A 14,619-nucleotide genomic window follows, 5' to 3' on the forward strand; every position below is an offset into this window, starting at 1 on the left:
TTAACTTCTTTTTACACTTTGACAATGGAAAAATACAACATGTGAAGTTTTTGAAGGGGACGGCATGGCGCAGTTGGGAGAGTGGCCGTGCCAGCAACCTGAGGGTTCCTGGTTCGCTCCCCAGCTTCTACCAACCTAGTCACGTCCGTTGTGTCCTTGAGCAAGACACTTCACCCTTGCTCCTGATGGGTGGTGGTTAGCGCCTTGCATGGCAGCTCCCACCATCAGTGTGTGAATGTGTGTGTGAATGGGTGAATGTGGAAATAGTGTCAAAGCGCTTTGAGTACCTTGAAGGTAGAAAAGTGCTATACAAGTATAACCCATTTACCATTTAAATGACCGTAGAATATTAAACATGCTTGTTCAGTTCATAAAGTTTTACAAAAGGGACCCTGGATTAGATTATTTCTATAATCAGAAGTAATGTTTCAAAGGCTGAAAAAAAATGGAGGCTGATCAACAACCACCAAGAGGTTCCATTGTTTAAACATTATTTTGATATGGTACTACTGCCCAAAACGATGTTCAAATATAGATATAATTACACCAATACAAGTCAAAAATTGGGCCTGCTATCAATAACAAATCTTCACCTCTTGAACTTTGGGCGTCTCCCCCATGACATCACTTCATTCTGTGCGCTGCTGTTTGATCCTGTGTGGCGTATCTTGTTCCATACCTCCGACCAACTTTGTGCTTGTTTATTTGAATTAGCTGAGTATTATTATGACAAAGCGGCACAGTTTAGTGCTTTTTGTCAATCAGACTCAAATCTCTGGTACAGCCGCCAACACTCACACGCCGCTGCACCGTGATGGCAGCTAGCCCAGCGCACTTCTCTTGTCTAAACAGTCCCACTTGCAGGCATTATATGTTGGGACCGTGATGGACGTTGGTGAAGCAGCAGGAGATTTCAGACTCGGGCCTCACATAACCGTCCAAAGCTACACAAGGGGAGGAATAATGTATCAAAAATAGGATTATATGGTTACAAATTAATTGAGTCCCTTAAGGTTATATGAAACGTTTGGTTTCACGGTGGATGGCAGAGGTGCAAGACCGGTGGTGAATATTTGTCGGGTCTGTTAGTGTTGGTTCAGTATAAGCAGCAGGACCATACGTCTCATTACAGCAGCAGCTTCTTATTACTATTTTATTTGTTTAGGACTTTGATCATTTTAGCTTTAACATACACCCATACTGCCCAAAAAATTTATTTTCTTCATTTTCTATGAGGTTTACACTTTATTGTATTGACTGTAAAGGTGCTTCCAAATTTCGATTCACATTCAAATTGCACACACACACACACACACACACACACACACACACACACACACACACACACACACACACACACACACACACACGCACACACACACACACACACACGGATGGATATATATATATCTATATACTGTATATATATATTTTTTTTTAATACACATATATAGGGATAATGTTTGATAAGAAATTATCGAGTTCGAGCCTATTATCGAATCCTCTTATCGAACCGATTCCTTATCAATTCTCTTATCGAGTCCAGATAGGTTGTTGTAAATGGAAAAAAACACACAATATTTGGTTTCACAAAAGCTCACTTTTATTATATAAAAAAAAAATTAAATCTAATAAATAAATAAATATAGACTGTTACCCCTCTAAAAAAATAAAATAAAATACATAAATATTGACTGTTACCCCCTAAGAAAATAAAATAAAATAAATAAATATTGACTATTGTTACCCAAAGTATATTAAGTGGGATTTTTCAGAAAAAGAAATATATACAGTAACACAAAAACAACCTGTCTCTGTGATCACTATAGGTGTATAAATAATAATATAGTGTTAAATAAAATCAGTCCCTTGGGCACAAAACTGAAAATAATACAGCTCTCCAAAAAGTGCACTTCTGCTGCTATTTGACATAACTGTCATGATGCTTTGACATTTTTGCACTTTATTTCTTTATTGAAAGAAAATTATATGAAGAGAAAAGTTGTTTGCAAATGTGGTTACAATGCTAAACAATGAAAAGTTAAAGCTAAAAAAAAGAAATACACTTTATTGAGTTAACATTATTTCTTTATAGGGGGAAAGATGTGATGTTATGAGCTAGGGAATATAACAACTACACTACCCAGCGTGCAACGGGAGTGACGAGCATGCGCGGTAGCCCCGAAAAGTGTTGTTGCATGTCGCCACCCGACAGCTAAGAATGAGGTTATGAGCACGCTGTGAAAGTAAACGTCAAGAACTCAGCCAACACGCCTTGTCTGCATTATTTATAATTAGACAGACAACACATATACTGTGTGATTTTGTTTTGTTTACAAGGAAAGAAAAACAAAAGTTAAAAAAGGGAGATGTCATATATGTTGTATATATATGTATGTGCTGCGGTTGTTTTAAGAACGTTGCGACAGCTGCCGTAAAGGAGGTGCGTTGCTAGCCTGGTTGCTATGTTTCCGGTTGGTCGTAAAAGTGTTGGTCATGTGTTTGTACCCTGCTCAAATCTCTCAGTAAAGTTATTCATTGGATTATACCTTTTGTTTTGAACTTTATTACACCTTGGAGCGCTTTTTGCGGTCCATTGTTTTTCCTGCTTTCGCTATCTGCGCCTAATGACTGAGCTATGTGACGTCATTTCTTGTGATGTCCCACGGGGCATTTCTGGTCGGGACGGGATTCGTTCCGAGGGATTCGAATACAGAACCAACTCTTTTTCTTTACTATAGTGGTCTCGATAACGGGTACCGGTTCTCAAAAAGGGATTCGAGTCCGAGGACTCGGTTCTTTTCTTATCGAACAATAGGGAAAACCGGTTTTGAGTATCATCCCTACACATATATATGTATATATATGCTATATATATATGTATACATTATATATACTGTATATGTATTTATTTATACACATATACATATATATATATATATATATATATATACATATATATACACATATATATATACGATATATATACGTACACACACACACACACACACACACACACACACACACACACACACACACACACACACACACACACACACACAGTATATATATACACATATATATCCATACACACATATACAGACATATGTACATACTTATATGTGCATATATACATAATTTATATATAGTTAAACCTTTTTTTACTTTTTTATTAAAGAATACATTTTTACAACATTAAAACGATATTGCTGCTTTTATTGATTTTTCTTTTTTCTTTTTTTTAGTATTGTATATGATAAGTGTTTTGTTCGAGTCGCATACCTGCGATGGCTGTGTTCCCACGGACGCGGAAGGAAAGGCGGGAAGCAGAGTGTAGGTAAGATGAAACATTTAATCCTTTAGTAAGGCGAAATACAAAAGAGGATGCGCTGCTGCCAAGCGAATGTGAAGCTGCCTTAGCAAACTAGCCAAGCGGATTAGCATGAATCGTGGCTGTCTTGGTATAGAATCACAACCAAACATGAAAAATGTAAACTGTTGCGAAGAGCGAACAAAAATCCTGCAAGGACTGGCAGAGTGAGATTCGTGGGAAAGGGGAGTGGTTAGTGGCGGCAGCAGGCAGCAGGTTTAGATACGAACCAACAAACAGGAACCGGTGTGTAAGCTCAAGCGCTCCTAGCAATGAGAACGTAAGCAAAGGAAGGCAAGGAGCGCTACATCCATCCATCCATTTTCTACCGCTTGTCCCTATTTGGGGTCGCGGGGGGTCGCTGGAGCCTATCTCAGCTGCATTCGGGTGGAAGGCAGGGTACACCCTGGACAAGTCGCCACCTCATCACAGGGCCAACACAGATAGACAGACAACATTCAAACTCACATTCACACACTAGGGCCAATTTAGTGTTGCCAATCAACCTATCCCACAAACGGAAGTAAACAAAAAAACTATGAGAATAACAACACAACATGACATGACCTGGGCACAGGTCATGACAAATAAGTATTGCATTTGTATGTCTTCTCAATTGCTTTGTAAATGTATATTCTAAGTATTGTAGAGATAGGATTGGTTTGGAGTTGGGGTGGCTGTATTGTATTTTATTAGATTCATGAAGCTTCTGTGATTTTAAATACTATTTTGAAAATGGATTTTTTTAAATAAGTTTTTCAGGCCACAAGTCATACGTCAGCAGCCAGGAAAAACTTTTGTAACTTGTTTTGAAAAGGTGCTATTATAATTTAAATACCAAATAATACATTACGAGAATCGTGTTGAATCAAGAATCAATTCTGAATCGAATCGTCACCCCAAGAATCGGAATCAAATCAAATCATGAGGTGCCCAAAGATTGACACCATTATTTGGCTGTGTTTTAATAAAAAAATTGTTGCAAAATAGTTTTACACGGTGTTACCGTGCAAGTACAGTATCTCTCACAAGTGAGTACATTTCAGCATTTTTTTCAATACTGTTCCTTGTGGGCCTGATCAACTAAGACCCAAATAACAAGTGCTAAATAGTGTGTGCAAACTATAAAAATGCATGTACTGTAATATTTATAACAAGTGCAAAAGTGGGGATGACCACGCTATATGAAGGATATAAATGTCTGTACTGAATAGGCGATATGTCTATTATTCTTATTTCTGACAGTCAAACTACAAACCCCGTTTCCATATGAGCTGGGAAATTGTGTTAGATGTAAATATAAACGGAATACAATGATTTGCAAATCATTGTATTCCGTTTATATTTACATCTAACTCATATGGAAACGGGGTTTGTATGTTGACACACACCCAGACAGAGGATTCTCTCTCTATCGTCTGTCTTTGCAGAGCAATCCCCTCCTTTCTCACAGACATTTCTGCGTAACTGTGCCACTTTGCACATAACTTTCAAACGTGCTAAATGCAGATGCAAAACAGCGGCCGCAAAACAATTTCAGGTTTGATAAATCAAATTGCGAGTGCTAAATGATTATATCTGCATCCCCTCCTCCCAGTATTGTGGCCGTTCTACTAATCAGCACACATTCTATTCTGTACACGAAGACAGACGTGCTAAATGCTTTCTATTTAGCTCGTACAAGAGGTGTAATCCTTAACAGGGGTGTCAAACTCCTTTTCACTGAGGGCCACATCGCAGTTATGACTGCCCTCAGAGGGCCGCTTGTAATAGTGAGTAATACATGAATATAATGTATAAGGATTCACCTCTTGATATTATTATACAGTATTGTGATCATTGTATGTTTTTTGACGTACTCCGTAGACTGACAGCTCAGTCCCCGTCATTTTATCGTAAAATGTATGGTGTTTATTTTTTGTTTTTTTTACAGCATATTACTGTATATGGAAAAATGGTACCACTGTTTTTAGTGTAAAATTCTGGAGACAGAGCGGCCGGGTTTTTATTTGTAAAATCAATGGTTGTTGTTATTTTTACTGTGTTACTGTAAGTAGAAAAACGGCACCACTGTTTTTTACAGTAAAATTCTGGTGACTGAGCGGCTTGTTATCGTAAAATCTATTTTTACAGTGTATTACTGTAAGCGATATCAGTTTTTTTAATGGTAAAATTCTGGTGACTGAACAGCCAGTTTATTTATTTTACTCTAAAATGTATTGTCATTTTGACAATGTGTAATTTAATGGAAAACTAGCTTTGAAATCATAAGTCAATCAGATATTTATTCCTATTTTAACCAAAAAGTTTGCAATGTATGATGATGTAATATTTGTTGCATTATTAGGAAACATTAAACTAATAGCTTATGATTAGGGATGTCCGATAATGGCTTTTTGCCGATATCCGATATTCCGATATTGTCCAACTCTTTAATTACTGATACCGATATTAACCGATACCGATATCAACCGATATATACAGTCGTGGAATTAACACATTATTATGCCTAATTTGGACAACCAGGTATGGTGAAGATAAGGTACTTTTAAAAAAAATTAATAAAATAAAATAAGATAAATAAATTAAAAACATTTTCTTGAATAAAAAAGAAAGTAAAACAATATAAAAACAGTTACATAGAAACTAGTAATTCATGAAAATGAGTAAAATTAACTGTTAAAGGGTAGTACTATTAGTGGACCAGCAGCACGCACAATCATGTGTGCTTACGGACTGTATCCCTTGCAGACTGTATTGATATATATTGATATATAATGTAGGAACCAGAATATTAACAACAGAAAGAAACAACCCTTTTGTGTAAATGGGGTAGGGAGTTTTTTTGGGTAGGTGCACTAATTGTAAGTGTATCTTGTGTTTTTTATGTTGATTTAATAAAAAAAACAACAACAAAAAAAAAACATACCGATAATAACAAACCGATACCGATAATTCCCGATATTACATTTTAACGCATTTATCGGCCGATATTATCGGACATTTCATACTTATGATTATTATAGATTATACATATTATATTATAGATTATTATAGAACTACATTCCAATCTAAATTCATTCACTGTAACTAACATTACATTATGAACATGAGCAACAGTATTATTTCAGATTCATAAACAAGTAGAGCAGATATTTGAATTTCCATTTTTATTTTAAGAAGGAAATCTTTGTAATGTATATAATATAAAAATATACTTTTTGTTACATTATAAGGTAATATTGAATAAAAATATAAGCAATTGCATGCAGTACGTGTATTGTTTTTCTGTCAAAACGGACAGCACAAATACATTTAGTAAGAGAAGATGAGTACTTGACACATATTATTTCCAGGCTTCCACTGGCCATATAAAATTATGTGGTAGGCCAAATCTGTACCCAGGGCCTTCCGTTCGACATTTGTGCTTTAGTAGATCAGGCCCTACATCTTCTTAAAGAACAATACTGTAGAAATCACTTGGATAAAAAGCAGTAATCCGTGTCAAAATGTCAGCCCAAAACTGGAGCAATTTTTTTGCATAAGAAATAATGTAAAGCCAATCAATCCCTTCCAAACACCCAAAACATAATAAACTAATAGGGATAGTTATGGTAATACATGACGAAAATTATGCAAAATGCATGTAAATGACAAATTAAATGATAAATGATGACATAACTGTTATGATCCGCGGCCCGGATCATATTCTGTTTACCTTTTCTAGTTACTTGTGTTTTCAGCACCTCTTGAGTTTGTTTGTTTCAGTTGCCATGACGGCAGATTGCACTCAGCTGCCTCTGGCTAGTGTTCGAGACGCTCACCTGTTGTCCGGGCACTAATCAGAGGACTATTTAGTCTTTGCCCTGGCCTCACTTGGTCTGGCTTCCTAATTTGCTATTTGCAACAGTTGACTGCTGCTCCTCCACATCGAGAGGAGCCAGATGAGGTGGTTCGGGCATCTGGTCAGGATGCCACCCGAACGCCTCCCTAGGGAGGTGTTTAGGGCACGTCCAACCGGTAGGAGGCCACGGGGAAGACCCAGGACACGTTGGGAAGAATATGTCTCCCGGCTGGCCTGGGAACGCCTCGGGATCCCCCGGGAGGAGCTGGACGAAGTGGCTGGGGAGAGGGACGTCTGGGCTTCCCTGCTTAGGCTGCAGCCCCCGCGACCCGACCTCGGATAAGAGGAAGAAGATGAATGGATGGACAGTTGACGACTTTTGTTTCATGCTCTGTACCTGCTGGCTTCCACGCTAGGCTCTTTTGACTTGCTAGCTCCCACGCTAGCCCCTTTACTTTTTACCTTAAGTGCTATGTGCACGTTTTTCTTTGTTCCCGTCTGATTTATTCCTTAAATATATCATTTTTCTACCTGCACGCTGTGGCCGAAGTCCGTTGCATCCTGAGAGAAGAAAACCCCGCATCACAATGCGACCCGGTCGTCACAATAACATCACTTTGACCTTTTTTAAAGGCTAGTGTTGGTGAAGATGTCGAAAAGTGGAGAGGGTGGAGGCGAGAGCAACGCGGACACCACTTTCATATTTCTCTAAGAGGGTTTTCTTAAATTTTATTTAGTTTCTCACTTTCTTTATCAAAGTGGTGGCCCCCGCAACTTTCTTTGGCCCCATGATGGTTAATTTGAAAGAAGGATATGAGTTTTCATCTAATTCTGTAAAGCAGTTTGTAAGATAACCGCCATGGTATACAAAAAATCGGGGCAACATTTTTGCAAGCATTCTTGTCAAAAATCAAATCATGAAAAGTAGAGCGTTCAAGCCCATTTAAAGTACCGTATTTTTCGGAGTAAAAGTCACTCCGGAGTATAAGTCGCACCGGCCGAAAATGCATAATAAAGAAGGAAAAAACATATATAAGTCGCACTGGAGTATAAGTCGCATTTTTTGGGGAAATGTATTTGATAAAAGCCAACACCAAGAATAGACATTTGAAAGGCAATTTAAAATAAATAAAGAATAGTGAACAACAGGCTGAATAAGTGTACGTCAGGGGTGCTCACACTTTTTCTGCAGGCGAGCTACTTTTCAATTGATCAAGTCGTGGGGATCTACCTCATTCATATATATAATTTATATTTACTTATTTATGAAATATATGTTTTTGTTAACAAGTTAGAGGTGTTTAATGATAATGCAAGCATGTTTAACACATATAGTTAATATTGTTAATAAATTAAAGGTGTTTAATGATAATACAAGTATGTTTAATACATATAGTTAATATTGTTAACAAGTAAAGGGTGTTTAAAGATAATGAAAGCATGTTTAACTCATATAGTTAATATTGTTAAAAAATTAAAGGTGTTTAATGATAATACAAGCATGTTAAATACATATAGTTAATATTGTTAACAAGTTAAAGGTGTTTAATGATAATACAAGCATGTTTAACACATAGTTAATATTGTTAAAAAATTAAAGGTGTTTAATGATAATACAAGAATGTTTAATACATATAGTTAATATTGTTAACAAGTTAAAGGTGTTTAAAGATAATACAAGCATGTTTAACACATAGTTAATATTATTAATAAGTTAAAGGTGTTTAAAGATAATACAAGCATGTTTAACACATATAGATTCCTTTCTTTCATGAAGACAAGAATATAAGTTGGTGTATTACCTGATTCTGATGACTTGCATTGATAGGAATCAGACAGTGGTGCTGATAAGGTCCGCATTTTCGAATGGAGGAGAAAAAAAGTCCTCCTTTCTGTCCAATACCACATGAAAGTGGTTGGTTTTTGGCATCTTATTTGTCCAGCTTCCGTACTCCTTTGTATACACTTTACAAGAAATACATTGCCGGCAAACTCCGTAGCTTGCTAGCTTGTGCACGCCAGCTTTCTGAGACTCCTATTTTGTTAGCGCAACTGTGCAACTGTGCAGTCGGTCTTTGGAGTTTTGACGACAGGTACGGCGCCAGAGTCTGTTGAAATAAAGTGTTTCTCGCCTTCCAGTCGGTAATTTTAATGAGCTGGCAGCAGCCAGTGTCATCTCAGAAGACCCTCGGGTGCCGTGAATGTCAATCAAGTGACGAAAATGACGTCATTGTGAAGATTTATGATCGCTCATTTTTAGGACTATTTTTTTAATGTCTGGCTGGTGATCGACTGACACACCCTCCGAGATCGACCGGTAGCTCGCGATCGACGTAATGAGCACCCCTGCCCTAGGGTAAACTGGGTGTAACACACGGCACACTGACAAAGCTTAACCTATTGTGACTATAACAATCTACAAGGTTAATGTAGGTTGCTTCTCTTTCTCTCCTTCCATTTTTCTGCATTCTTTCGTATCTCAAGTTATCATTACGTATATGTATTGTTGCATTTAAACAACTGTATTGTTGATAATAAAGGTAAATTATTGGTATTGTTCATTATCAATAGCGCTATTTCTATTGGTATTTGTATTGATCCATTTGTAGTGTAATAATGCTCATTGTCATTTCTGTATTATTTGTTATTTTTCGCTAACTGCTTATTTGCTATTACTTTTACCATCATATTTGTACATGTCGTATTTGCTGATGTTGCTCTATTGTTGTTGTTGTTGTTATTTGCTGTTGTTGTTTTTGTCTCTCTGTCTAATCCCCCTCTTGTCCCCACAATTTCCCCCTCTGTCTTCTTTTTTTTCTCTTTCTATCCCCTCCTGCTCCGGCCCGGCTGTACTAAATGATAATATAAATACATTTAATAAAGTCAAATACAAATAAGGCAACAAGAGAAGTATCCTACACTTCTCTTTTGTAAAGTAAATCTGAACAGCCGAAATGGGCATCTACATCAACTATATGATTTGCCTGAGAAGCTGGACAGGACACACACAAAAAAAAAAAAAAAAAAAAAATTTTTTTTTTTTTTTTTTTTTTTTTAAATAATGTAATGCGATCTACCAATACTACCTTTGCGATCGACTGGTAGATCGCGATCGACGTATTGAGCACCCCTGGTGTACGTTATATGACGCATAAATAACCAACTGAGAACGTGCCTGGTATGTTAACGTAACATATTATGGTAAGAGTCATTCAAATAACTATAACATATAGAACATGCTATACGTTTACCAAACAATCTGTCACTCCTAATCGCTAAATCCCATGAAATCTTATACGTCTAGTCTCTTACGTGAATGAGCTAAATAATATTATTTGATATTTTACGGTAATGTGTTAATAATTTCACACATAAGTCGCTCCTGAGTATAAGTCGCACCCCCGGCCAAACTATGAAAAAAACTGCGACTTATAGTCTGAAAAATACGGTAGTCAGTGTATAGAATAAGTCAGCGCACATTAATTATTGCGTAATGGCTAGCAACACAAGAATTTGTGTCTCGTCTACAGTCAAGCATGGCGGCGGTAGCATCATGGTCTGGGGGTGCATGAGTGCTGCCGACACTAGGAAGCTGTAGCTATGATGATGTTGTATGCGTTCATATGTGTTGTACTGAGGTGGAGGTCAGAAATGCCCCACTTTCCCAATTTTTACAATTCAGAATTGGTATTAGCAAGAATGTCTTACCAAGTCACGAGGGCGTCAGTGTGTGGCAGACGACACTGTCGGTCATCAGGATTAAGGATCCTTGGCGTCAGGATCATTCCAGCATCCACAGACACAACAGCTCGAGCCCTGCACAAACATTTACGTTTTATAACGCTTGAATGTAACAAGGAATGGAGACTATTTTTTTGGCAGAAAGAATTTTGTGCATTACCTGTACACAGACACCTCGCCTGCTCCAAATGATCCGACGATCAGGTCTGCAGTGGCAGAGAGGAAACAGAGGGCCACATATGTTATAGATTTTAAAGATGTCACACTTGTCATGTTTACATGTAACACACAAGGACACAGTGTGAGTTGCCGCTATCATTCTTCCTAGGGATGTTCGATAATATCGGATAATGTAATATCGGAAAGTATCGGTATCGTTTTTTTAATTATTGGTATCGTTTTTTAAATTTTTTTTATTAAATCAACATAAAAAACACAAGATACACTTACAATTAGTGCACCAACCCAAAAATCCTCCCTCCCCCATTTACACTCATTCACACAAAAGGGTTGTTTCTTTCTGTTATTAATATTGTGGTTCCTACATTATATATCAATATATATCAATACAGTCTGCAAGGGATACAGTCCGTAAGCACACATGATTGTGCGTGTTGCTGGTCCACTAATAGTACTAACCTTTAACAGTTAATTTGACTAATTTTCATTAATTACTAGTTTTTATGTAACTGTTTTTATATTGTTTTACTTTCTTTTTTATTCAAGAAAATGTTTTTAATTTATTTATCTAATTTTATAAAAAAATTTAAAAAGTACCTTATCTTCACCATACCTGGTTGTCCAAATTAGGCATAATAATGTGTTAATTCCACGACTGCATATATCGGTTGATATCGATATCGGTAATTAAAGAGTTGGACAATATCGGAATATCGGCAAAAAGCCATTATCAGACATCCCTAATTCTTCCCTCTTTGACACACCAGCCACCCTGGACTGAACTCAGACACTGAACATTTCCTTGTGCGGGTTCGTATTTTCACTCAAGCATGAAGAAGCTAAGCAACAACACAGGTTGCACAACAAAGAAACACAACTGCATGGAAGCATCTATTTGTGTTGTAATCACTTTTGGAAAGAACATGCATTGTTAAAATTGGCTCTCAAAAAGCCAGTATTTTATTCCTGTCGTTGTGAGGGACACATAAACTGATGAAAAGAATCTGTCAATTGTAAAAAGGGGAATTCATCGATACGATACAGGACGCCGCCAAACTAAGTTAACGAGAGAAAGACCCATAATTCATGCTAATAAACGATTTTCACAGACAATCACAAATAATGACGCTATTGAAAAAACCCATAAAACACTAAGTTGTAAAATCATAATAATTGCAACTGAAATGTCGTTACTAAATGATGATAAATGCATGCTTTTGTAATTTTCAATATTTGTTTTATATCAAATCAAATTAAATCAAGTATTTAATAGGTATCAATTTAAGTGTGGTGGTATTACTCTTGACAACGGATTGGTGTATAAAATGTCCAAAAAACAGATAAAAAAACAATAGTTTCCACAAGGGTAATTGTTCCACACAGTAGATCAGTTACAAAAAATGGAAAGGGTAAGGATGGATAGGATAATGCACACAAGGGCACAAAAAGAGGGCGAAAACAAAAAGGTATAAAGTAGACTAAAATGCACCATAGTAGCAATATAAAACATAAAATATAACATATATGTAATATTTACAAACTATATATACAGTATATAATATATACTGATATATTATATTATATTTATTATACAAACCCTGTTTCCATATGAGTTGGGAAATTGTGTTAGATGTAAATATAAACGGAATACAATGATTTGCAAATCTTTTTCAACCCATATTCAATTGAATGCACTACAAAGACAAGATATTTGATGTTCAAACTTATAAACTTTATTTATTTTTTGCAAATAATAATTAACTTAGAATTTCATGGCTGCAAAACGGGCCAAAGTAGTCGGGAAAGGGCATGTTCACCACTGTGTTACATGGCCTTTCCTTTTAACAACACTCAGTAAACGTTTGGGAACTGAGGAGACACATTTTTTAAGCTTCTCAGGTGGAATTCTTTCCCATTCTTGCTTGATGTACAGCTTAAGTTGTTCAACAGTCCGGGGGTCTCCGTTGTGGTATTTTAGGCTTCATAATGCGCCACACATTTTCAATGGGAGACAGGTCTGGACTACAGGCAGGCCAGTCTAGTACCCGCACTCTTTTACTATGAAACCACGTGGCTTGGCATTGTCTTGGTGAAATAAGCAGGGGCGTCCATGGTAACGTTGCTTGGATGGCAACATATGTTGCTCCAAAACCTGTTACCTTTCAGCATTAGTAGCGCCTTCACAGATGTGTAAGTTACCCATGTCTTGGGCACTAATACACCCCCATACCATCACAGATGCTGGCTTTTCAACTTTGCACCTATAACAATCCGGATGGTTCTTTTCCTCTTTGGTCCGGAGGACACAACATCCGCAGTTTCCAAAAACAATTTGAAATGTGGACTCGTCAGAACACAGAACACTTTTCCACTTTGTATCAGTCCATCTTAGATGAGCTCAGACCCAGCGAAGCCGACGGCGTTTCTGGGTGTTGTTGATAAACGGTTTTCGCCTTGCATAGGAGAGTTTTAACTTGCACTTACAGATGTAGCGACCAACTGTAGTTACTGACAGTGGGTTTCTGAAGTGTTCCTGAGCCCATGTGGTGATATCCTTTACACACTGATGTCGCTTGTTGATGCAGTACAGCCTGAGGGATCGAAGGTCACGGGCTTAGCTGCTTACGTGCAGTGATTTCCCTAGATTCTCTGAATCCTTTGATGATATTGCGGACCGTAGATGGTGAAATCCCTAAATTCCTTGCAATAGCTGGTTGAGAAAGGTTTTTCTTAAACTGTTCAACAATTTGCTCACGCATTTGTTGACAAAGTGGTGACCCTCGCCCCATCCTTGTTTGTGAATGACTGAGCATTTCATGGAATCTACTTTTATACCCAATCATGACACCCACCTGTTCCCAATTAGCCTGTTCACCTGTGGGATGTTCCAAATAAGTGTTTGATGAGCATTCCTCAACTTTATCAGTATTTATTGCCACCTCTCCCAACTTTTTTGTCACATGTTGCTGGCATCAAATTCTAAAGTTAATGATTATTTGCAAAAAAAAAAATGTTTATCAGTTTGAACATCAAATATGTTGTCTTTGTAGCATATTCAACTGAATATGGGTTGAAAATGATTTGCAAATCATTGTATTCCGTTTATATTTACATCTAACACAAATTCCCAACTCATATGAAAACGGGGTTTGTATAATATATACAATTTACAACAAATCCCAATTACCATGTACAATATTACAGTATATGTAACAGCTGCAGCAAAAAAAGGGCAGCATAAAATAGAGAGTAGATCCAGCAGAAAACATACATTGTAAACAAAGAGAGGTAGCTAACAGAAGCGGTCAGGTAATAGACAGATATCATCTATTGCTGTATGGCAAGTTATTATACAGCTGGATGGAATGAGGAATGAAGGAGTTCTTGAATGGAACACTTTTCAGGGTGTCACTTCCGATACAATACCGATGTTAAACATACGTGGCCAATACAGCTGACTCTGATATTAGAGCCTGGGGTATTG

At 37.1% G+C, this 14,619-nt stretch overlaps 1 protein-coding gene across 1 annotated transcript in view; it reads right to left on the reverse strand.

Moving 5' to 3' along the window:
• Positions 1-14,619, reverse strand: part of itga8 (integrin, alpha 8) — a 204,019-nt gene that overhangs the window by 73,412 nt on the left and 115,988 nt on the right. Inside the window, exons 14-15 of the mRNA XM_061954587.2 lie at positions 11,116-11,161; positions 10,923-11,030 (exon numbers count right to left, since the gene is read on the reverse strand). Of these exons, the coding sequence (XP_061810571.1) occupies positions 10,923-11,030; positions 11,116-11,161 (154 nt within the window). The remainder of the gene's footprint in view (positions 1-10,922; positions 11,031-11,115; positions 11,162-14,619) is intronic.

This window comes from Nerophis lumbriciformis, linkage group LG04 (assembly GCF_033978685.3).
Source record: "Nerophis lumbriciformis linkage group LG04, RoL_Nlum_v2.1, whole genome shotgun sequence".
Classification (NCBI taxonomy): domain Eukaryota; kingdom Metazoa; phylum Chordata; class Actinopteri; order Syngnathiformes; family Syngnathidae; genus Nerophis; species Nerophis lumbriciformis.